The sequence below is a fragment of the Eublepharis macularius genome, chromosome 13 (assembly GCF_028583425.1).
Source record: "Eublepharis macularius isolate TG4126 chromosome 13, MPM_Emac_v1.0, whole genome shotgun sequence".
In the NCBI taxonomy this organism is placed as follows: Eukaryota; Metazoa; Chordata; class Lepidosauria; order Squamata; family Eublepharidae; genus Eublepharis; species Eublepharis macularius.
The window spans coordinates 5663014-5686476 of NC_072802.1; the positions used below are offsets into that span (position 1 = coordinate 5663014).

The 23463-nt window shown below is 46.6% G+C and overlaps 1 protein-coding gene across 1 annotated transcript; it reads left to right on the forward strand.

The window, feature by feature from the left end:
* The first annotated feature begins 1177 nt into the window (after positions 1-1177).
* MAGT1 (magnesium transporter 1) lies at positions 1178-19940 on the forward strand. The gene is made up of 10 exons (XM_054996293.1): positions 1178-1292; positions 4824-4993; positions 5981-6098; positions 7756-7896; positions 10782-10922; positions 11905-11994; positions 14135-14198; positions 16082-16156; positions 16411-16501; positions 17911-19940. The coding sequence occupies exons 1-10, from the start codon at positions 1203-1205 to the stop codon at positions 17924-17926; spliced, it is 996 nt and encodes a 331-aa protein (XP_054852268.1). The 5' UTR covers positions 1178-1202; the 3' UTR covers positions 17927-19940.
* Positions 19941-23463: the final 3523 nt, after the last annotated feature.

Consider the following 23463-nt stretch of genomic DNA (forward strand, 5'->3'; position numbering starts at 1 on the left):
CCACGTTCCCCTTAAGTAAAAGGCAAACTGAAAAAGCTGAACCATACGACAGGGTGTACTTCCAAACACATAACCAAAGGGCCTCGTTCCATTTTTGTTCAAAAGCCAGTTTAGAACTAGAATAACTTCTGATCAAAATAACATATATAGTAAACAGGGCTCATTTTGAGGGGGAACGCGCAGGAATGCAATTCCGGTAAATAAACTGATACGTTTGTACAAGGTTTTAGTCTGATAATGAGTTAGGGACCATAGACTTCACCACTATATTGCCTTACACATTATCTGTTGCTTTAAATATGTACTCCTATGTCCCACTTGTGCTCCATGCTGTCAGTCAGTTCTAGAACTGCTTATGTTCTGCTTCAGTATTTTTTCTACTCTATTGGATTCTTGCTAATGCTGTCTTTCAAATTTGTATCTGTTTACCTTATGGCATTGTTTACGGCAATGTCCTCGACAATATTTGGAAAGGCCCTTGATACAGATTGTACTAATATCATACTGTGTAATCCCCCTTGAGTCTCAGTGAGAAAGGAGGACTATAAATGACATGAATAAATAAGGCCTGATAAAAAGCCCACAGCCTATTAAATTATTGAGCTATTGGCTATGGTTGGTCTGTAGCAGAACACAGGATTTGAACGCAGGGGCGCCGTGAAGGCCGACAAAACTGCCAGAGTGGGAGCTCGGCCGGGTCAGAGCGCCCTTCGTCAGCCGCAGGGCGAGCGGAGGGCCCCGAACCTTTCAATCCCAGCCGGGAGGTGGACGAGTCAGGATGTGACCGCCACCCCGGACTGTAAAGGCTCGAGGCCCTCCTCGCCTTGCTGACGACGGGCGCCCCCGGCCCCGACTCCTGCCACGGGAGAGGCCGTCCGAGTCGCTCCTGCGACCGCCCTGAGGCGGGGCGTTCCGCCGGTCCCGCGCGCCGGTCTCGCCCCAGCGCGCCGGTCTCGCCCAAGCCCCGCCCCCGAGCCCTCCCGGCTAATCGCCTCGCAGCACGCGCTCCCCTTCCAGTCCCTCCTGCCCGCGCCAGTCCCAGTCAGAAAAGGAAACGTTCAGGGAAACGGGAAGTAGCCGGGCCAATGGGGACGCAGCGGAAGCGCTTCGGAGCCAATGGGACCCTGGCGCCGCCGGGCCTCGGCCAATGAGCGCCGAGCTGCCGGTGGGCGTGCGTCTCTGCGAGGCAGGCCGGCTCCGCCATGGCGCTGCGGAGGGCTCTGGCGCTGGGCTGCCTGGCGCTGCTCGCCGCCTGGACTGGGCCCGGCGTCGGCGGGCAGAAGCGGAAGGAGGTGAGGGCGCGGCGCTAGCGGCAGGGCCCAAGCCCCTGTGCGGCTGCCCTCGTCGGGCCCGGCTCCGGCCGAGGCTGGCGGGCGCTGACTCTGCGGGAGAGCGCGGCGCAGAGCCTGTGCAGAGGGCGGCCTGGCCCGTGCGCGGCCCGGCCCGGCCGGGATCTCGGTCCCGCGCGCACCGCTCCGTCGGGGGAGAAGCTGCTGCTGCTGCCGCCGCCGCCGAATCCGGGGCAGGCCGGTTGGGCGGCTGGCTGGAGCGGGGGGAGCAGGCGGGACGGCGGAGCTTCTGCTGCCTGTGCGCCTGTCGGAGGCCGTGCAGCCGGGAAGCGATTCTGGGCAGGGAGAGAAAGTCCTCGGTGTGGAACGGCAGGCCCTGAGCGGGATGGCCCGGGGGAGCCTGATGGGGTCGGGTCTCAGAAGCTAGGCAGGGTCGGGCTTGGTTAGTGATTGGATGGGAGACCACCAGCGGAGACCGGGGCGGCGGAGGCAGGCCATGGGGCACACCGGCTCTGACAGTTCCTTGCCATGAAAGCCCCGCCAGGGGTCGCCAGAAGTCAGCTATGACTTGACGGCACTCTCCACGACCCTCCTCGCTACAATGTATTACTTAAACACCTTTAGAAAATAAGGAACGTCGAAACAAACTTTCGCAATGCTGGATGGGGAGAAAGCCATGATGGCATCATAAGAAAAAGCATTCCGTAAATGGGCTGCCTGCCCTGACCAGCACAGCCCAGGACAGCCTGATCTCTTCGGATCTCAGAAGCTAAGCAGGGTCAGCCTTGGTTAGTAATTTAATGGGAGACCTCCAAGGAAGACCAGGGCTGCAGAGGCAGGCAATGGCCAACCACCTCCATTAGTCTCTTGCCATGAAAACCCCAACAGGGATGTCTGTATGCCAGCTATGACTTGAGGGCACTCTTCACCACTACATAATGGCAAAGCCCGTTCCCAAGAAGCAGAGGCCCTGGGCTCCAGCTTGGGTCTGTGCAGTGGCCACCCACTATATTTTGGCCTTGTTCAAGGTGCTGCTGGTGATCTTTCAAGCCCTGGGCAGCATTGCCGAAGGACCCCCTTCTCCCACTACAACCTGCCCGGCTGCAGTCGTCTTCCGCATCAGGTGCCCTGCTTTCTGAGTTTGGCCAGGCGGCCATCTGAGAGAGCCCGTTCTCAGTGTGGTCCCGGGATGGTGGCACTCCCTCCCCAGGGGGTTTTCTCTGGCCCCCTCAATCATTGTCTCCCTGCGGCAGGTGAAGTGCCTTTTGTTTCGTCTGCCTTTCCCCAATGATCCCTCCTTCCTGCCCAGTGTTTTAATTACTGCATTGTGTTTTTTATGACTTTACTCTTAGTTTTAAGTTGGCTTTATGGTAGTTTTATATTCTGCTTTTAATTGCTAGCTGCCTTTGTTACCCTGATTGGGCAAAAAGGCAGAATATGAACTCTGTCTTCTGGTCTGATGCTGGGCACCAGGAAGTGGAAGACGGAACTGAGGTGGTGATGAACTGTTTAAGGTTTCGTAGAATACATGCCTGCATGGTCGAGAGGAGTTGCTACTTAAGACTAGGTGCAGATGACCGCAGTAGATGGCTATGAAATGTCTGCACAGCAAAGAGTACCAAATGCTGAGACAGCATTGCTCTTCTTTGCCTTACAGGCCCCCACTTGTTGCAAAGACATAGGGTTAGAAAGAAGAAGAGGAAGCAAGGAGTGCGAACATTCAGAAACAATATTCAGAAACTGTATTCAGATTCAGAAGGGTGGGTGTTGATTGCTGAAAGGCACCCTCAGGCATGTGCCCTTATTTCAGTAGGATCACAAAACCCTAATTTGTATTTGATTTGAAAAACTTGAGCTTTTCTTGCACCCTTCAGAAATTTGGCAAGAAGCATCACTACAGTAATGGGTGCTATTCCTGAAAAAATGATGAGAAAGCAAAAAAGTGGCAGATGGAAGTGTGCATATCATTTAATCCAATGAGAAACAGAAAATATTCCAAATTTATATACTGTACTTTCAGTATAAAACAATTTTTTAGGTTTAGGACCCACTGAATTGCAAGTCAGTCATTGGAAGTAGTACATGTGAAAAGGATCTAGAGGTCTTAATAGATAATACACTGAATATGAGTCAGTGGTGTGATGCTGTAGCTAAAAAGGCGAATACGACGCAAATACGAGGCAGAAGTATAGAGTCCAGATCACATGAATTGAGGGTATCACTTTTCTCTGGTTAGACCTCACTTGGAGTACTATGTTCAGTTTTGGGCACCTCAGTTTAAGAAAGATTTTGACAAGCTTGAACTTGTCCAAAGGAGGGCAAGAAAGATGGCGAGGGGTCTGGAGACCAAGTCCTATGAGGAAAGGTTGAAGAAGCTGGATGTGTTTAAACTGGAGAGGAGGCGTCTGAGAGGTGATATTTGAAGGGCTGTCACATAGAGGATAGAGTGGGGTTGTTTTCTGTTGCCCCAGTGGGTTGGACCAGAAAAAACAGGTTAAAATTAAAGCAAAAGATTTTTCGGCTAAACGGTAGGAAGAACTTCCTGATAGTTAGAGCCGTCTCACAGTGGAACAGGCTTCCTCAGGAGGTGGTGGGCTCTCTTTTCTTGGACATATTTAAGAAGAAGCTAGATGATCACTTGACAGCGATGATGGTTCTTTGACTTAACATGAATGTACACAGATCAGGAGAGGGAGTGCATGAAGGGATGAGCCAGGGCTTGGCTCTTGTGGCCCTTTGTTACATGCCCAGGGTAATGCCAATTGCCACTTTGGGGTCAAGAAGGAACTTTCCTCCAGGCCTGATTGCGTAGAGGTCATGAAGGGTTTTTTTGTGTTCCTCTGGGCATAGAGCAGGGGTCACTGGAGGGTGAGGGGGGGAGATAGCGGTGGATTCCCTGCGTTATGCAGGAGGCTGGACTAGATGATCCTTGGGGTGCCTTCCTGCTCTGTTTCTTCTGTGGGGACCCAGAGTTATGACTTCAGCATCGTTAAGCCAGGGCCAGGGCAGCAGAGCTGGGTACAGGCTAAGCACCAAGGGGTGTTTCATAATGAGCAGCAAGCCAGGGAAGAATCCTCACCACCTCATTTCCCCACCCTGCTGCTCCTGTCAGTGTGCGTGCAATGACATGCTGTCCACGTGCTGTTCTCTAGCAGCAGGTCCTTCAAAAAGGGAGCGGTATTGGGGCTTTGCAGCTCACCTGAGAATCTAGGTATATGGATGGAATAGAAGGAAAGGCTATGGAGCTTTTAAGCCCACCCCACCTCCCCTTCTTAACCTGGCAGGAGCAGGATTTCACACTAAGGCTCTAATCCTAAGAACACTCTCCTGGGAGTAAGCCTTACTAAATAAAATGAGGCTTACATGTGAGTAGACCTCCTTAGGAGTGCTCTTACAGTTTATATAATTCTGAGCAACTTGTTTCGGTACAGAAAATAAGTGAAATACATTTAAGAGAGAGATAGAATTGCTTGGGATGAACATAGTGCCAGTTTAGAATTGCTGAGTGCTTAGCTTCCTGTTTTTCTATTCTAGATGGTGCTTTCAGAAAAAGTGGGCCAGTTGATGGAGTGGGCTGGCAAAAGATCGGTTATTCGACTAAATGGTGACAAATTTCGCCGTCTTGTGAAAGCGCCACCGAGAAACTACTCTGTGATTGTTATGTTCACCGCCCTTCAGCCTCACAGACAATGTGTTGTGTGCAAGTATGGACTTAAGTCGCTTTGAATTTATAAGTACAGAAAAAACAAAGGTTTCTGGGTTGTTATTTATGTTTTTTTTTCCTTTCAAGGTCATCTGGTATTATACTCTCATTTTAAAAAAATTGACCTGACGAATTTTGATGAACTAGAAATTCACCGCTTGATTTCCCCCCCACTAAAAATGTACCTTTAAGGTAATTTAGTCATATATAGGAGTTGCCCTTTGTGTCTGAAGCGACTATAGCTGCATAAGAGTATCTGACACCTACAGCTAAGAAAAGAGGTCGCTGCCTTGGTCCTCAGCCATACAGAGAATCAAAGGCCATGTACCAGCTTCTGTTAAGCCAAGCCAGAATCACACATCACGCTGTTGGCCTTAACGTGGATTTTGTTTTGACATGCATGTTCAAACTTCACGATCCTAAGTTTTCATTATTCACTTCAGTTTGACCTTGAAATTTTCTAGTTCATCTTTAATATAGTATCAGATTTTCCTGGTCTGCTCCTGGACTGACACCTGTTTGGACATATTGGGCATGTAAGAATACTCTCAAAGAGATGCAGCTTTGACGTGAGTCTTCAGTTGCATATTCTCTCTTCCTCAAACATTATTGGTGTAGCGTGGAAGACAGTCCCATGGAAGTGCCAGCCAGGTCACTAATATGTGAATATTGCGATGAGTTGCATACTGTTATATGAAGAGTTGCCTTAGAAAGCCAAATGACAACCTGAAGGAATTCCCAAGATGTGAGTGTATCCGAGGGAGAGGGTGCCTCCCTGTGGCTCTGTAGTTTCAGCATCTGTTCTGCTTGTGTAGCAGCACCATGGCACAAATATATCCTGCTGCTTAAGTCCCTCATTGGGGTCCTGGGATCAGCAAAGTTAGCATGGGCTTATTTTCTTAAAATCTGTCTTTAGCTTCTCTGCTAGTGATGCTACATTCACTTGTCTTGATTAGGTATTGAATAGCATTTCCTTATGTTTGCACAGGCAAGCTGATGAAGAGTACCAGATTCTGGCAAATTCCTGGCGATACTCGACCGCATTCACCAACAGAGTCTTTTTTGCAATGGTGGATTTTGATGAAGGTTCTGATGTATTTCAGATGGTAATATGTTTTCTGTGGAGCTATAGATATTACACCTAGGGTTAGAAACAGGGATGCCCGTTTCTTTTAACATGAATTATTGACCCATCTGAAAGAAATAGTTGCACCCACTTGAAAGTTGTGATGAGGATTTGGGCATAAGGAAAGTACATGTAGATTGCTACTCTAGAGTAGGGGTGTGCAAGTGGGAAACATTCAAATTTCCCACTTTGGAATTTCTGAAGTGGGAAAAAAGTTGGAAATAAGCAATTTCCAAAGTGGCTTGCTTATTGACCGGCTTCAGTATGTTCCGTAAAGATTTGGAGCACAACGAAAAGCTTTTAAACTTCCAGCCCGGCCACCCGATGTGGGGAGGAGGGGGTTCCCTTCTCCCCCTCCCATTGGGTGAAATAAGTGGTGGGGCGGGAAGTTTAAACCTACCCCCACTCACTTGGCCCGCTGCTGGAACGGCCAGGGAATCCCCTGGGCCCTTTCACACCAGGCGAAGGAAGCAATGGGGCTGCAGGCTTAAGCCTGCACTCCTGCCGCAGAGTGCTCACTTAGCCGACTGTGCAAGGGGCCCTGGGATCGCCCAACCCCTTCCACAGCGGGTGAAGAACGTGATGAGGCTGTAGGCATCAGCCTGCAGTCCCGCCAGGGAGTGCTCACTTGGCCTGCTGCACAAGGTGCCAGGGAATCACCTGACCCCTTCAGCAGTGCGTGAAGGATGCAACGGGGTTGTAGGCATCTGCTTGCAGCCCCGCTGCAGAGCGCTCACTTGGCCCACTGCGCAAGGGGCCAGGGAATCGCCCAACCCCTTCCGCAGTAGGCAAAGAACGCAACAGGGCTGTTGGCATCAGCCTGCAACCCCGCTGCAGAGCACTCACTTGGCCCACTGCGCAAGGGGCCAGGGAATCGCCCAACCCCTTCCGCAGTAGGCAAAGAACGCAACGGGGCTGTTGGCATCTGCTTGCAGCCCCGCTGCAGAGCACTCACTTGGCCCGCTGTGCAAGGGGCCAGGAATTCCTCTGACCTCTTCTGCAGCGGGTGAAGGATGTGATATGGCTACAGGCGTTAAAATGCCCTTTTCTGTGGCGCTGCACAACCGGCTTGACTCGGCTACCTGGCAGGGAACTCCCTGCCAAGCAGCTGATTCAGGGGTTAAAATGCGTCTTTCCACGGCACTATGCAGCAGCACAAAAAGGGGAATTTAAACCCTTTGATCCAAAGCTTCCCAAAGCAATACAAATCGCTTCGGGAATCTTTGATTTGGGGTTTCCGAAACGGACCCGGCACACTGGGGCTGATTCAGAAATCTCAAATCTTTGCAAATCGGGTCCAATTCAGGTATTTTTCCAGAATCTGAAACCCGAATCACACACCCCTACTCTAGAGTCTACAGCATTCCAAAGTAAGAAGCTTCACTGTTGCAGCTGTGATGAAATGGGGTGCGGGGGGGGGGGAGAAGAAAGTTTCTTGTTACAGAATCACTGGAGTCCCATGTAAGACTGTGGGGGCTGCAACAGTCTCAGTAATTTGCAGACCGTCAAATGAATGCTGCTGCTCCAACCTGAATGCCTTGATTGGTTCTGAATAATTCCAGAATCTACATTCAGTGTGAAATAGTTGCAGTTCATTTTAATGACCAGCTGTTTTCCCTGTGGTTCTTAATATACAGCTAAACATGAATTCAGCCCCAACGTTCATTAACTTCCCACCAAAAGGGAAGCCAAAAAGAGGGGACACCTATGAGCTGCAGGTGCGGGGATTTGCTGCTGAACAACTTGCCCGCTGGGTAGCTGACCGGACCGATGTCAATGTAAGTAGAGGCCTCCAAGAAGAGTTGTAGAACAGTTTTTGCTCTGATGTACAAAACGAGTCTCGGTTACTATGCCAGTCAGAAACCCTATGTGCTATTGAGCCTAGGCTTGGCCAGCATCTCTAGCCTTACTGAACAGATTCAGATAGCAGAGTACAGCACTAACAGAAGAAGAAAAAGCTTTAAAAGCGTCTTCTGCAGGTAACTTTTAGGAAGCATTTTAGTAAGTGGTGTTACTAGGAATAAAGGGGAAAGGAGGTTTACGTTCAGCCCACTTAGGACCCACGTTCTAAGGAGGCGTAAAAGTTATCAAAGGCCACAGAGGAAGTGAACAACTACTTTTTGGATGCAGAATGCTAACAATGAGTGTTTTTGTGCTATATTTCTTGATCTTTCGGACACCAGCACTTGTGAAACGTTGAGCTGTCAGAAATTATGTTTTCCCTTTGGAGCTGGTGGTGGCTTCCCTGCTGCCCCCTCCTCCTGAAATGTCTAGCTTTATTCAGTAGTTCCAGAGGCGCTCAGCCCCCAAGCCAGTTATCGGTGCGAAGCTTTGTTGTATTAAACTAATGTAATAAAGCTTCTTACTTCTACCACTATGTTGAACTCCTCTCTTTCTCTCTCCCTCTCATTGTGTAAAATGCAGCTCCTCTACGAGGCTCAGGCAGGTGTTCACTGTGTCATTTTTCTTTTTAAAATACCCTTGTTTACAGGTCCTTTGAAAGCTGCTACAAATTTCCCTCATGCCCCCCACCATCTTTTTAAGCATGTATGAAGAGTGCAGCTTGGTCAGCCTTTCCATTGTTCACAGCATCCAGATGCCCTAGAAAGCCCCTAGGCAAGTGTGCAGGGGCCATGCCCTCCCCCAGCAACTGATCATCAGAGATAACACTGCCCATGGATATGGAGGCTACTAGCCGCTGATGAAGCTGTTCTCTTACGAATTGGTTTAATTCTCTTTTAAAGCCACCTATGCAGCTTTACATTACAGCAGGGGCAATGAGTTGCAGAAGTTAATTGCATGTTGTGTAAAGAAATTTTTTATTTTGCTTACCCGCTCTCACTTTTCACCACCCATGCATAAAGTTCACCTGGCCCATCTTGCTATGGGTGCCTGGAAATCCTAGTGCTACCTTCAGCAGCCGTAGCTGGGGTGGGGCGGTGGGAGGGTGAGAGAGACAGACAGACAGACAAACATCTAGCGTTAGGAATACTCACCCAACATCATCTGGCTAGAGAGGTAAAATTTCCAGAAATGTCGAAGTCATGTGGGGGGGGGGGGGACCTTTTCCCTATTTTTTTCCCCTTGGCAAAAAAATAAACTTGGGGAAAACATGAAATATACGCAGTGCTTATTTTCCCATTGAACCTAAATGTCTTTTGCTGATTTTAACAACATAAAATGCATAATTTGTAACAGTAAAATATTGTATGGTAACTATTTGGCTTATTAATGGAATTTAAAAGTATAAATATTCTGTAGTTGTTCTATAACAAAAATTGCAAGTATACCTAATACTTGAGAAGAAGTTGTGAATTGCTGCAACTTATGCCACTTTAGCATACGCTTCTTAATTTTGGTCATCGAAGAGATGGGGGAAAAGGTTAATGATGGAAAACAAATTTGGTAGTAAACAAAATAAATTGTATTATTTGGACAGAAATTCACTCATACGGTCAAAACGTGTAGGTGAAAGGATTTGCCAGGTAACTCTCAAAAAGACTTCACTGCATAAGTTAAAGAACTTTATTGATAAGCTACCAGTTTCAGTATCTTACGGCGTTTCTCTACAAGCACAAAGCATATACAGGATTCTTAAGTGCAGGTGAATTCCCAAATCCCCATAACGAACGATCTGCTAAGTTCAAGAGGAAGCATCTAGACGGGAAAAAGCAGAGCTGATGTAGGAAAAGTCTCACAGTCCATGCAGGTGCCTCTTCCCAGGCTCAGGTGAGAGGAATGTAGGAGAACAGATACAGGTAGCAGTAGAGACAGCCCCTCCCTTGCATACTTCCGCATCACAGTCAAGAAACAGCTTCAAGTCTTCAGATACGCCCGTAGCATCAGCGCGCAAGCAAACATTACGCAGGATCTTGTTGGGCATGACAGGTGAACACCTAGCAGTAGGACTGCCAACATATTTGGATGTTAAGTTAAACTTCATATGATTAAAAATACTGAACTCTTTAATAATGAATTATGATTAAACTCATTATAGTGTAGTGTTGCCAAAATTATTTAGATTTAAATTAAAAAATTATGAAAATGTTGTATGTACAGTATGCATAAGTTATCATTATCTAATGCTGTGGATAATTTTGCTTTAAAATTTTCGTACTCTAGAACAGTATGAAAATAAATAGGTTTTTTTTCAGTGCTCCCCCAGATTTCCCAATTCTTCCACTGGAAAAATGCAAAAACTCTTTGGTAGGTAAAAGGAGGGAAAAAATCCTGAATTTTGGAGGAAGTTGTTCTCTCACCTTCACCCAATTGGAGGAAAGTGGCTTGTGCTATGGAACAGTCATTAATGTTGTGGAATTGGAATTATTTTGTACTGTACACCAGTCTAATAATCCTTGTAAATGTAATCTTATTTAAAACATGTGGCTCAGCAAAAGGAGGTGATGTCAGGCACTTGCTGGGGTCTGAAGGCTGTGTTTGGGCGGTGGGCTTGCTATTCTTACAGTGCAAATTAATCCTTTCCTTGGGGGGGAATGCACGGAGATCAGAAGTGGCCTGAGAGGGTTCTCCTTCGACGCATTCTCACCGCTTCCAGTGCCATATGGAATCTGTGCTGATTGCATTTCAAGATCCACTGATGTGTTTTTCAGACCTGCTGACGCTAACAGGATTTGAATTTGCAAACTGTGTTGGGCTGTTTCAGATCCGGGTGATAAGGCCTCCGAACTACGCCGGACCCTTGATGTTGGGGCTGCTGTTGGCTGTTATTGGTGGTCTGGTATACTTGAGAAGAAGCAACTTGGATTTTTTGTATAACAAAACTGGCTGGTCTTTTGTTGCATTGGTAAGCAGACTGACTTTAAAATCTCTTATAACATAAAAGATGATAAAACTACTGTACTTCCCTTTGGGTGTTCCTACCTTGTGGAAACATTTAGATCTGAAATTACTTTTGTTGGATGGAGAAAACGGGATTGTGTTTAGTTACTTGATATGAAGTCAATGTTAGCGTTAACCTGTAGAGAGGATTCCTCTGACCATGTTGTAGGATTATGTAAAGTGTTTAGGACTGAGTAATGTGCAGTTGATTCAGTATAATGCAAGATGTGTTTAATTGGTTCATTGATTTAAAAACTAGTTTAGAACACAAGCTCAAAATCTCTGAGTTTTTAAAAATGGTATCTAAGACCAGGGGCCTCCTTGATCATCGCACCAAAACTAGGGAACTCTTTCCCCAGGGATATCTGCCTGTCCCCTTCTGTCACTGTTTTTTGCCAGCAAGTGAAGATTTGTTTGTTCTATCTGGCGTTCCCTCAGTGATCCCTCCTTCCTACCCCACATTTTAATTATTGTTTCCTGTGGTTTTTATATGCATTTTAGTTCTAGTTTTAATTGTTTCTTTGTGATATGCTTTTATAATGCTAGTGTGACCCAAGTAACCCAGCTGAGCTCAGGCTGATCAGAGCTTGGGGGCTGCGTGGGGTCAGCCACGGTCAGTACTTGGATAGGGGCTGCCGAGGAAGACTGGGATTGCTATGCAGAGGAAGGCAGTGGCAAACCACCTCTGCTTGTCTCAGGCCAGGGATGCCCGGGGCACTGGGTCACCCTCAAGTTGGTGGTGACTCAGCGGCTTGTTTTCCTTTCTTTATAAGGCTTGTTTTAACTGTTAGCGATCTTGGTGGCTGTGATGGGGGCAGAAAGGTGGAGTATGAGTTTTATAAATAAATAAAATAATCCTTATAACTAGCATCGTTTTGAGGTCAGGGCTGCCTTTTTCTTGGTCAGATCCAGTCATGCTTACTGATTCATAATGTGTTGGTTTCCAGTGTTTTGTTCTAGCAATGACATCAGGCCAAATGTGGAATCACATCAGAGGACCCCCGTATGCTCATAAGAATCCTCATACTGGTCAAGTGGTAAGCGTTTGGCACTATGCAACTCTGTGGGCAGTGATTCCAGAGGGGTGGCCGTGTTAGACGGCTGCAGCCAGAATCTACAGGAATCTTCTGGCTCCTTAAAGACAACCAAGATTTCGTTCCTGAGAGCCAGTTTGGTGTAGTGGTTAAGAGCGCAGCAGGACTCTAATCTGGAGAGCAGGGTTTGATTCCCCACTCCTCCACTTGAAGCCAGCTGGGTGACATTGGGTCAGTCACAGCTTCTAGCTCTCTCAGCCCCACCCACCTCACAGGGTGATTTGTTGTGGGGATAATAATGGCATACTTTGTAAATTGCTCTGAGTGGGCATTAAGTTGTCCTGAAGGGCGGTATATAAATCAAATGTTGTTGTTATTATCATCATCATCATCATTATTACTATAAGCTTTGTGGACTAGAACCTAGTTCTTTACATGAAGTGAAGATTAAGACTGGATCTAAAGAAGTGGACTTTAGTCCATCAAAATTTATTCTGGAATAAAGTTGTTAGTCTTTAAGGTGCCACAAGGCTCCTGTGTTGATAGCTGCTTCTTGAGTTCTGACGTAATGGTACTACTACTAATCTCTCTTCTGTAAAACACTCAAGGCAACGTACAAAGCGTGCTGGGGCCGGGGGGGGGGGACTCTTAAAACTTCTTCAAAGCTCCAATCCAGCTAAAGTGCCGAAGATCCAACAGCAGCCATTTTGCAGTTTAGCAGAACGGCGGGGGGGGGGGAGCACTTGAACAGCTGGCAGCCCCGCTGCTGCCTCCCCAGCCTGTTTCTGGTTTCATCTGCTAGGAGGAAGGATGAATTCCCTTCCTCCATGGGCCTGTGGCTGTTTGACAAACACAGCCCAGTGTCTTCTGTGTGTGCTGACTGAATGGGGTTTGTCCCAATTTAAATAACACAATCATTCTGTGTTTCCAAGTTTCATCTTTTTTTGAAGGCTGTGCAATGTCTTCTCCCAGAACACCCTGTAGGGAAGGGGAAGGGAGAAGAGCAGAGCTGGATATCTGTCCATTGCAGTTCTTGACCTAGAAGTGAAGCTTCATGTTTACACTTTTTCTTGTCACCATCTGTGAGTTACCTAGCCGCCCGCTATATCCTGACCCTCTGCAAAATGTACTTTCTATGGTTACAACATGGTTAAATCCTATTATCTTCTGTAAGTGGATCTTTTTAGTGTAATAGTGAAGTTGTTCGAAATTTTTTTTCTTCCTTCCCAATCTAGTCTGCCATGTTTCTCAACATTGGACATATGCCTGATGAGGACTGCTCCTGCCCTTTTTTGGCTCCTGTTTTCTCTTGACTGTTTTGCTGAGGATCTCTTGTGCGCATTGAGTCTCTAGAAACCAAAACTCAGACTCTCCAGACTGTGGGAGAAGTGAGACGAGTTTGGTGCTTTAAGCAACCTCTCGCAGTGCTTCTGAAAGATACCGGAGCTCTGATTTGGGAGAGCTTCCAGGTGGAGTAAATTCACGGCTGAAAAGCAGGCCGCCCATCGTGCTTCTCTTCGTGCTCTTGGGGGGAGGGGGTGTGGCCAGCAGGTGCGCGGTGAGATCGTGGAGTGTCCAGGCTGTTAGGTATGCGGGGGCCTGTGCCACAAACATTCCCTTTGCAGAACTATTTTCACAGTGTTTGATAGTTGTATATATTTCTAATATATTTCTGGTTGGTTGTTCTCATCAAAGGTGGATTGTTAATTCAGTGGCTTTTAAAAGTGTGCTTGAAAAAATGCTCTTGGGTTACAGGAGGACTTTAATTGTGTCCCTCTTTTTAAAACAACAAAGTGTTAAATATTTTTAAAAGAAGTTTACGTATGAACAATATATACCTAACTAGGAAACTGGAATTAGTGTAACAGTAACAAACCAGAGAAAGCATGTGTGGGAGCAGGGATGAAGACAGATTTGAATCTAAAATAATGGTTTCATTTACAGCACACTACAAACTATAAAGCCCGTTATGGCATGGGAAACAAAAACCGTTATAAGTATAAAAAAAGAGTCAGGATGGGCTAAGCCTGGCTGCTGGCACTTGGGAGAGGGGGGCATGTTGTCATGAGGTTTGGAAATGTTACGCTGCAAAAGAAAAATGTTCGTCATATCTGCTTAACTTTTAAAAATGTTTTCCTTTCAGAATTATATCCACGGGAGCAGTCAAGCTCAGTTTGTTGCTGAAACTCACATTGTTCTTTTGTTCAGTATCCTTGTTAAAATCATGTCCAGCTGTAGTATTTTACTTATCTATTTCATTTATAGCCTGCCTTTCTCCCCAATAAGGAGCAGTTTTCATTATTCTCCTCTCTTCCATTTTATCCTCACAACAACCCAGTGAGGTGGGTTAGGCTGAGAGGGTGTGACTGGCCCAAGGTCCCCCAGTGAGTTTCCACAGCAGAGCGGGGATCTGAACCTGGGTCTCCCAGATCCTAGTCCAACACTCTAACCACTACTCCACACTATCTCACAAGGCCTTGCCAAGGGTGTTACAAGGATGATCTCCCTTGATCTTTTTACTGCTTGCCCTGATGACGGCAAACCGAGGGAAAGGCATTGTTTGGCTTACTAGTGTGTCTTTATAGTACGTTCTTCCCCATCTCGGCACTTTTCTCTCTCTCCATTTTCTCCTCTCTCCGCGTCTGTCCGTAATTGCTTAAAATAAAAGCAAAACTGCTTGTTCAATTAGCAAAAGCTAAAATAAAACCTTGCGTTGTTTTGAGAAAGCAGAAGGTTACAGAGTCTTAGCCTGTCCTCTTCCTTCTTTTCTGTAGTCCAGCCTAGAATGCTAGTACAAAGTTTCCAGATTTAGTTTTGACTTACTCCTGCGTTCTGTAAAATATCTGATATTTCATGTATATAAGCTCAATAGTCCTTGCAACCCATAAATAGGGTTAACAGTACCGGCTTATACTACCTTTTTTCTAAATGGGGGAGACTAGAGGAGGCAGAGAAACGGTGGCTCTCAGGCCTGTCATTGTGAGCGAATGCGTTGACTAGGAAGGATGTGTCTTCTCTACATGTGGGCAGTTCGTGGCAGGGCACCCGAGCAGAACTTTGAGGGTGATCTTGTCTCCCGCTAACAAGGCAAAGAGGGGCAGGAGGATGTGGGGCAGGAGGCTGTGCCTGCAGGAGCAAGCCCCACTGTCCCAAAGCACAGGACTACTTAGTCATCCCAGTCTAGCTGGACAAGCGTGGCCATGCACCAGTCAGCTGGGCCAGGGACGGCTGACATGAGGTGTTTGCGGGGTGGAGGATGTTGCCCTGGGCCTAAGGAGAGATTGGAGCAGAGCCAGGGAGAGAGAAGGGGCCTGTCTGACCCACATAGGACAAGTGCACATGCTTGAGTGTGCTTTCAAGAAGGTGGCTGGGCTGGATTAAAAGGTGTGGCGAGGGCTGTAATTTAGCCTAATCCCTGTGACCACATTTGCAACTATTAAGCAGAAGTTTGCTGTTGCAGCTCTTAATGCACGTGGTGAGCTTTGTGGGCCCATTGAAAGGATGTCAGCCCCTAAACACATGAAGCTGCCTTATATACTGAATTAGACCCTTGTTGAGACTCTAAAAGTCAGTATCGTCTACTCAGACCGGCAGCGGCTCTCCAGGGTCTCAGGCTGAGGTCTTTCTCATCACCTGCTACCTGGTCCCTTTAACAGGAGATGCTGCCAGGGATTGAACCTGGCACCTTCTGCATGCCAAGCAGGTGCTCTGCCCCTGAGCCTACAGCCCTTCCCCTATCCAGCCTCCTGCACCCCAGGCTCACACATTTAAAGGGAGTCATAGCCAAAGCAGATACATGTATCTTCTCTCAGTGTAAGGGGAAAACTACATGTCATGTTTTAGTTGGTCTCCTTTTTATTAAGATGATAAATACAGTTTACATTTAATTGTTTTTTTTTAAAGTTCATTCTGAATAACAATTCTGCTAAGTTTCTGGATGTTGGTTGTAATCTTCTTAAACTCTCAGCTAGAGCAAAGCTCGGAAACTTTCCTAGCTCATCTGTACTGTTAAGAACTGGAAGGCAAATGTGTTTTTGTTCAGAATGTTCACGTTTGCTTCAAGTGGTTTAGCCTTAAGCAGCTTTTCCAGATGCAGGTGTGACCCTTGGAATGGTGCTCTTGCACGAAGCTGCTACCTCTGACATGGAAGTGGGGAAGAGAAAAAGTAAGTACCAATTTGACACCACCATCTGCTTCTTGGGTACCCTTTCGGTGGTGGTTAGATCATCCTGAAGCGGCTGAAAATCCCGGTGGAATGCCAGAATGTGAGGAGACGGAAGGATGCTTATGAGGGTTTTATCACAGACTTTATTCAGTTGGGAAAATAGCATTAGGTTGTCATTAAGCATTTACTCCAAATTCTACCTTGTATGAAGCTGGTTTATTAGGCATACTCTGTTCTGTTTTTATTTTGTACAGTCATGTGTGTGGCTGGCATTGGCCTGGTGGTGTTGTTCTTCAGCTGGCTGCTCTCAATATTTAGATCGAAGTACCATGGCTATCCCTACAGGTATGTCTGTTTCAGCTGTTAAAATAATGCTGGTCCAATACATTGGTTTTTGATATGGCTCTGTGTGTATCCAAAAAGTATTAGCATGTTTCTTTTTCTTACATGGTCATCAAGGGAAAAATGTTTGTGCATGGTAAGGGCAGCAGCCCTTTATATCATCTATAGAAGCCCCTAAATTATTTTAGGCATAGTAGAATCACAGTGTTTAAAAATGAAATGAAAGAATGAGGGGACACGGAGGGAGCTGGCAACAGGGGAGAAGAGCCATCGGCCACTGTGTGTGGTGGCTGGAGGCTCTCCTATGGTATATATAGTACTGAAGACAAGATTTACTGGCATGGTGCTTTTGTACTTCAAACTGAGTATACTCCTGAGTGTGTGCCACTTACACGGTTTGAGGGGCTGCAGTCCTGAGCTCTGTGTGTGCGCCCAGATTTTCAAAGAGCTTCCCCCTCAGAAGGTGCTTCCGTAAACGTTTTAATATTTTATTTGAACTCCCAAATGTGATTATGAAAATTCGAAATTCAAAGAGCAGTTTGAAGGCCCTGAAAACCTCTCAGAAATATGCAAGCATCACAGATGTTCTGCACAAGCTACTCGTGTAATTCAAGACCCAGAGACTAGTTCCGTGCTGGTCTGCTCAGTGTTTGGCCCTGTTAGCCCAGCATGGGCACTGGTGGCAGTTCTCCAGTATCAGCCAGGGGTCCTTGCACAACCTGATTACTTGTGATCCCTTGAACTGGAGATGCTGAGAATCTTACCTGGAAACCTCTGCTCACCAAGCGGATCCTTCAATTGGCCATGACTTCTCTCAGAAGGGGAACGCTAAACAAACGTTCTTCTGTCTCGGGTGTTAAGGCACGGTTGACGACTTAATCATGTTCTCTTTCACGCGTTTCCTGCACAGCACTCTCTTCAAATAGGCAATTGTTGCCAGCTAGCTCACTGTACATTTTGACATGGGAAAAACGGATAAATTTTGTTACGGACTCAGAAGTGAAGAAACATGGCAGGAAAGCCCCAAAGAGGGAGCTGTGAGAGTACCCTCCGCGTCTGTGGAGTGGGCTGGGAGACAACAAAAACCACATTTACCCCCCCCTAAATTGCTAGCACCATCGCCACCATTAGGCAGGGTGGCAGGGCTTGCTGGTGCACATAAGAGCTTGCATTCGGATGGCAATCTTGCCACCTGCTCGCCATTCCATGCTTCTGTTGTGTTGGGCCTGTTCTCAGTCAAGCTTCTAATAATCGTAAAATGACGTTGGCTGAAGCTTAACTGTGGAATACCATGACGCAAAGTAGGTGTTAGTGCCTCTGAAATCGTGATTAAATGCTTTCAGGATCAGGGAGGAAGGTTGCTTATTTAAATTTGGTGTTAACTTGAAAAAACACTGTCTTTTGTCTTTCAGCTTCTTAATGAGTTAAAGAATGTGACCACTTGGCTGTTTACAAGGAGTGGAACTGAAGTGTTCAGTGTGTGTGGTTCATGCTACCTCTCTTTGGAATGAACAAGTTGGTTGCGCACCAAACCAAAGATACCAAGTGCCTTGACAAAACAAGCAATTTGCCCTGATAGTTCTGGGGGAGTATTAAGATAACATCAATGCTCTGTTTACCTTTAAGGCCTAGTATAAATGAGAATTTAGAATCTGGGCTTTCTTTCTAATTAGTTAAAAGCAATTAAACTTGAGGCACAATGCGAAGACCCCCCCCCCTTTTAGGCCATACCCATTTGCTTCCATTTTGTTTGCAGCAGTGGGGGATAAGGATATTATCCCACCCACCCAAGCCACAGCTTTTTCCATGACATCACAGGGCATTCCCCCAAGTTCCCCTGGTATCTGAGTGTGGTTTGTATTGCAGTGGCTGGGTGGGTCTCAAAGGTACATGTGTATTCTGCCATGTACCCTTTTAGGCTGTCTTTAATTTCTCAACAGGTCATCTTCCCAGCAGCTGTTAGAACTTCTCTTAGCCAAATAATCTTTCCTGTTGCACCTTTTAAGCCCACAAGGATGCCTCCTTCACACCTCTCATGATTCCAGTGCAAATTAGGGATGCTTCTACTTGGTTTCTGGGCTACAATGTCTTCTTCAGGAAGAAAGTGGTGGGCGCTGAACGCCATTGAAAGTGACATTGGAACCAACTTGGATGGCTTCTCTTAGAGTGTTCTTTTAAAAGGGAGGGAAAAGATTTACACTGGCAGTCTACTCAAGAGAGCGCTTCCAGAATGGCACTGCAAGCTCAGCTCTCATGGCTCCCAAAAGTGCCCTAGGAAACAAAACTGTTTCATGGGCCTGCAATTACAGCAAAGTCTTCCTTCATTAAGGGACTTCTGTGTAGTCTGTGGCTTAATCATTTGGCTTTGAAAATGTATGGCCTGGAACCATGTTCCTCATGTACAGTAGCACACCGAACACTCTGATCTTCCAGTGAAGGTTGGTATGGTCAGTTTTGATGGTGCCAATTACCTGTTTTGTGGGAGCAGGAAACAAAAGGTTCAGTTCCCACACCTCCAAAGTAAGCGACTGGTCCCATTAAAGCTGATTGTGCCGTCCTCCTATTCAGTGTTGCACACAAGGGCCTGATCCAGTAGACAGGCACCACGCTGACTGTTCTGTGAACTAGATGCTGGATTTATTTTACCCCCATAATATCCTTTTGGCATTTGGGACTCAGTCTGCATGGAAATGTGATTTTTGTTGGGGTTTTTTCATGCTTTTGTTTGATTGGGGCAATGACTTTAAAGTTCAGAATCTGCGCATCTCACATTCAGAATCCAGACCAAGTAGCAAACCTGTTACTGCTGTGACTTTGAATTGTGACTCTCCATCTGTTTCTTTCTAAATGCAAGGAAATGTGTTTGAAGGAGGAGTGAAAAAGCTCCCGATTTCTATCTTATTTTGAATCGGGAGCCTGATGAGAGAGGGCATTTTCTGCTTTAGCTGTTTTCCCCCCTTTTGTTTTTGTTTTGCTCTGCTGAGAATTGGGATCCAAAAGACATCTTGTCCTGCTCCCGTAAAAGGTGCTATGCTGAGTTTTCATATTGGTGCCCAGATGCATTTGGGAATTGTTAAGGATTGTAGAAATGGGATTTAATGCAGAAAGCCAGTTGCTTAGCTTGATAACTCTTTCCTGAAGCCAGGGTGATGGTAGGAGGGCAAGAACAATATATTGTTTCTCCTCGGAAGGAGGGCAGAACGTTGCTCATGAGAATTAAGAACTAACTGCTGCTGCACTCAGCTAAGTGGTTTTCTCTTTACACAAGTTTGCTGTGTTTAATTACACTTCAAGTGCCTTGATGCTGTCTGTTTTTTGGTATTGACTCCACAAATGTTTCAAAATATGTTTTTATACCATGCAAAGCATCCAGTTGTAGCATGGACAATGAAATGACCAATTTGGACTTTGGACTACTTTCAATAAATACTTTACAAACTTCTCCGTGCTGTCATCTTTTGCACTGTACCATCTTTTTGGAGTGGAGCCCAACAAGCTTCTCTGCTGGGCAAGGCCCTTGACAGACATGGGGGTTGAGCAAGAGCCTGCAGCTGGGGCTGGGGCCAAAGAGCATTTGAATCAGAAGAGCTGTATTGAGTGTGGCCATGTGCTCCTGTGGTCACTTTGGTACTCACAGAGTCTGTGGCAATGAGAACACGAAACAGGTGAGTAGTTCCTTGGTGAGCCCAGCAAACACGCGCCATAGTACTGGGTCTAGATCTCAGCACACGAGGCCCTTTGTTTTAAAGCAGCCGCTAGTCATAATGGCTGTGAAAGTATGTGCGAAACAGCTGGTAAAATCTTGAAAGCTGAGACTGTCCATTGCTGAACAAGGATTCCACTGGTTTGGGACTTGCAGAGGAAAAAAACAACTCTGGCCCCACCAAGGAGGGAGGGAAAGAGAAAGAGCGAGCCAGAACCACCACTCCGCTAAGCCCTGCACCTGGCTTGCATCAGGGTGGGAGCCCCCTTTCCTGGGACTGTGCCTTGGGCACCAGTGAAATCAAAGGAAAACAAGATGGTTGCTGCATTGTGGGTAAGCATCCAAATACACACAAATAATAATTGTGCTTATATACCATTCTTCTAGACAGCTTAATGCTCCACTCAGAGCGGTGAACAAAGTCAGTGTTGATATCATCCTCACAGTGTTCATGTGTATTTTTAACTCAGGAATTTAGCAATACACACTTGTGGGGGTTTAATTCTCTGCTCAGGAGATATGGTTTGAAGACACACAATACCACATCGATTTGATCTGGTAGTGGACAAACTCCTGGAAGTCTGCTCAGTAATCAGTGGGAGGATGCAAGCTATCTGGTGATTGCCCACCACAGTCAGGCATCTCAGGAAAACAGGTGTGTGCGCCTCCAACCCTGCTGTGATGATGTCACTTCTGGAAGTGATGTCATTGCATGAGGAGTGGGAGCATGCCCAGGGCTTTTTTTCAGCTGGAAAGTGGTGGAACGGAGTTCCGGAACCTCTTGAAAATGGTCACATGGCTGGTGGCCCCACCCCCTGATCTCCAGACAGAGGGGAGTTGACATTGCCTTCCGTGCCAAGCGGTGCAGAGGGCAATCTCAACTCCCCTCTGTCTGGAGATCAGGGGGCGGGGCCACCAGCCATGTGACCATTTTCTCTGAGGGCAACCCACTGAGTTCCACCACCTCTTTTCCCAGAAAAAAAGCCCTGAGCATGCCCAAAATGCAGCATGAAGTATATGTGTGCTCCCGTCTCCCTCACGATGACATCACTTTTGGGAGTGATGTCATCGCAGCAGAGTTCAGAGTTGCATGCTGTGCACGTGCACAAGGGATAATGAGGCAAGAGTTGTACTCCCCTCAAGCCCCCCCCCGAGTTTCCTGATCTCCCACTGGTTGCCAAGGAGATCTGGCAACCCGACTCTGATAAGTGCCTGTATGGGCGACCTCCTGGAGGCCCTGTGGAAACCAGCTTGAGCTCCGTGTGGGAAAGACGAGCTGCCCTAATGATAGTTTAGCTCTCTGGATCTCCCTCCAAGTAAAAACAAGCAAATTAAATTGCGCCAGAAATACCCCAGTGCAAATTGACACTACTTATATGACTTCTCAAGCATCCCCCTTTTTGTGATAAAGAATGTGAGCCCTTTCCCCCAAAATTTGTAATTTAATTTTTGGATGTGCAATTTGCACAGTGCAGTTTGTAGAACTTCAAGATGTTGCAAATTTACATGTTTAATTTTTTTTTTTTTGGTTTAAGTCAACTCTGCACCAAACAGTCATCTCCTCCATGTCGATCGTACAATCTTTCGGTTCCAAAGGGTTCATTCTTTTCTGCGCCTCGGGTACTCCCTCGCTAGGAGCCCCTTCGGTCGTTATCCCTGATACTTGCTCCAGAATGGAGGTCAATGGTGGTTCCATCGAGGTGTTAGGTACTCCTGTCTCCCCCGAGCAGTGACCAAACAGCGCTCCTCTCTGCCTCTTCCTTCTGGTTTTGGGGTGCCCATTTTCTGGGAGTTGGTAAAGTATTTCATGTAAGATGGGTGACCCCTCTCCTGTGGATCGTCCCCAGTTCTGAAGGAGTCTTTCCAGCATCTGCACTTGATTCCAGATGCAGGGCAGGGTGAGAAGTAGGGTCTCCTGGCACTGTTAATCCCAGGACTGGCTCCAACGGCTGGAATCTGGTAGCCATTCTCCAGAAGTTACAGGTACAGAAGAAAATGAGGATTCCTATCAAAATATCAGGCTATGGATGACAGGATACAGCAGACAGATCTCTGGACCATTTGCAGAAAGACACAAGTTCTTGGTCAAATGGCTTTTATTCAGAAATCAGATCGTTTCCATATACAGGTCCATAGGACTACTTAGAAGCAAGGTAGACATCTAAGCAGCATGAGTAGAAGTTGATAGGAATAACATCATGTGAGAGAAACTTCTCTTTTAACATTCTAGTTTACTCTTTTCTCCCCCTTACCAACCGTAAACAATACTTTGGCGCTCTCTTGGTGAGAGAATGTTTCACATATTTGTGATACCACGTTGAGTTACCAGGAAGCAAGACACAGCACTGTCTGGGAATGAGCACAAGGTCATAAACACTGGAAGCTATTACAGTCCAACAGATGCTGTGAAAGCATTAGAAAAGAATAGTTATGACACTAGCAAAGTGATATTGAGCTATAGCAAGATACACTTCAGCAGAACAGAATCAAAATTGGCATGGATGGGGCTCAGACATGACAGAAGCAGTTGTGACTGCCACGTATACACAGAACAGACTGCCAACAAAAGCTACTGAAGCAACCCCATTTGGACTTTGGTATGGCTATGTACCAAGTGTAAAGCACTTTAGAGTCTTTGGATGCAAGGTCTACTACATTCCAAAGGAGAAGAGAGCCAAACTAGATGATGGAGCTTCATTAGGAATTCTTGTTGGATATTCTGCACAAAGCAAAGCATACGGGATCTATGATCCACAAACCAGAAGAACCATTGTGAGGAGAGCTGTGTACTTCAATGACAGTGAGAAGGCTACACCTGGAGAGGGGCCCTTCACTGAAGAGAACAGCCAAATCACATATCCTGATTCAAATGAAGAACCAGGAGACTCTGTGATACACATCACTGGCACACCAAGTGCAACTATAGTACCAGACGGTTCACCACCGGAGACACCTGGCTCATGAGAAGTCCAGAGTCCAGAGACTCCTGACCCACAAGAGGAACAGTGTCCAGAGACATCTGATCAACTAGAGGCACAGAGTGCAGAAGTGGAACCAAGATGATCAACACAGTCAAAGGTATTCCAGCCTCATGACTGTCCTATCTCGCAAGAACGGCGGAATACCTGAACCTACTTCATGGGATGAATTATCCCAGCTACCATCAGAGGAAGCTGAGAAATGGAGAAGAGCTGCACAAGAAGAACTTGAAACCCTACATAAGAACAAGACATGGACACTCACACCGCTACCTTGGACGAGG

Excerpts from the sequence above, each read along its gene's own strand:
- MAGT1 (XM_054996293.1), top strand. The coding sequence starts at position 1,203 with ATGGCGCTGCGGAGGGCTCTGGCGCTGGGCTGCCTGGCGCTGCTCGCC. Across the intron at positions 4,994-5,980 it reads AGACAATGTGTTGTGTGCAA|GCAAGCTGATGAAGAGTACC; the intron begins GTATGGACTTAA and ends ATGTTTGCACAG. Across the intron at positions 6,099-7,755 it reads GTTCTGATGTATTTCAGATG|CTAAACATGAATTCAGCCCC; the intron begins GTAATATGTTTT and ends CTTAATATACAG.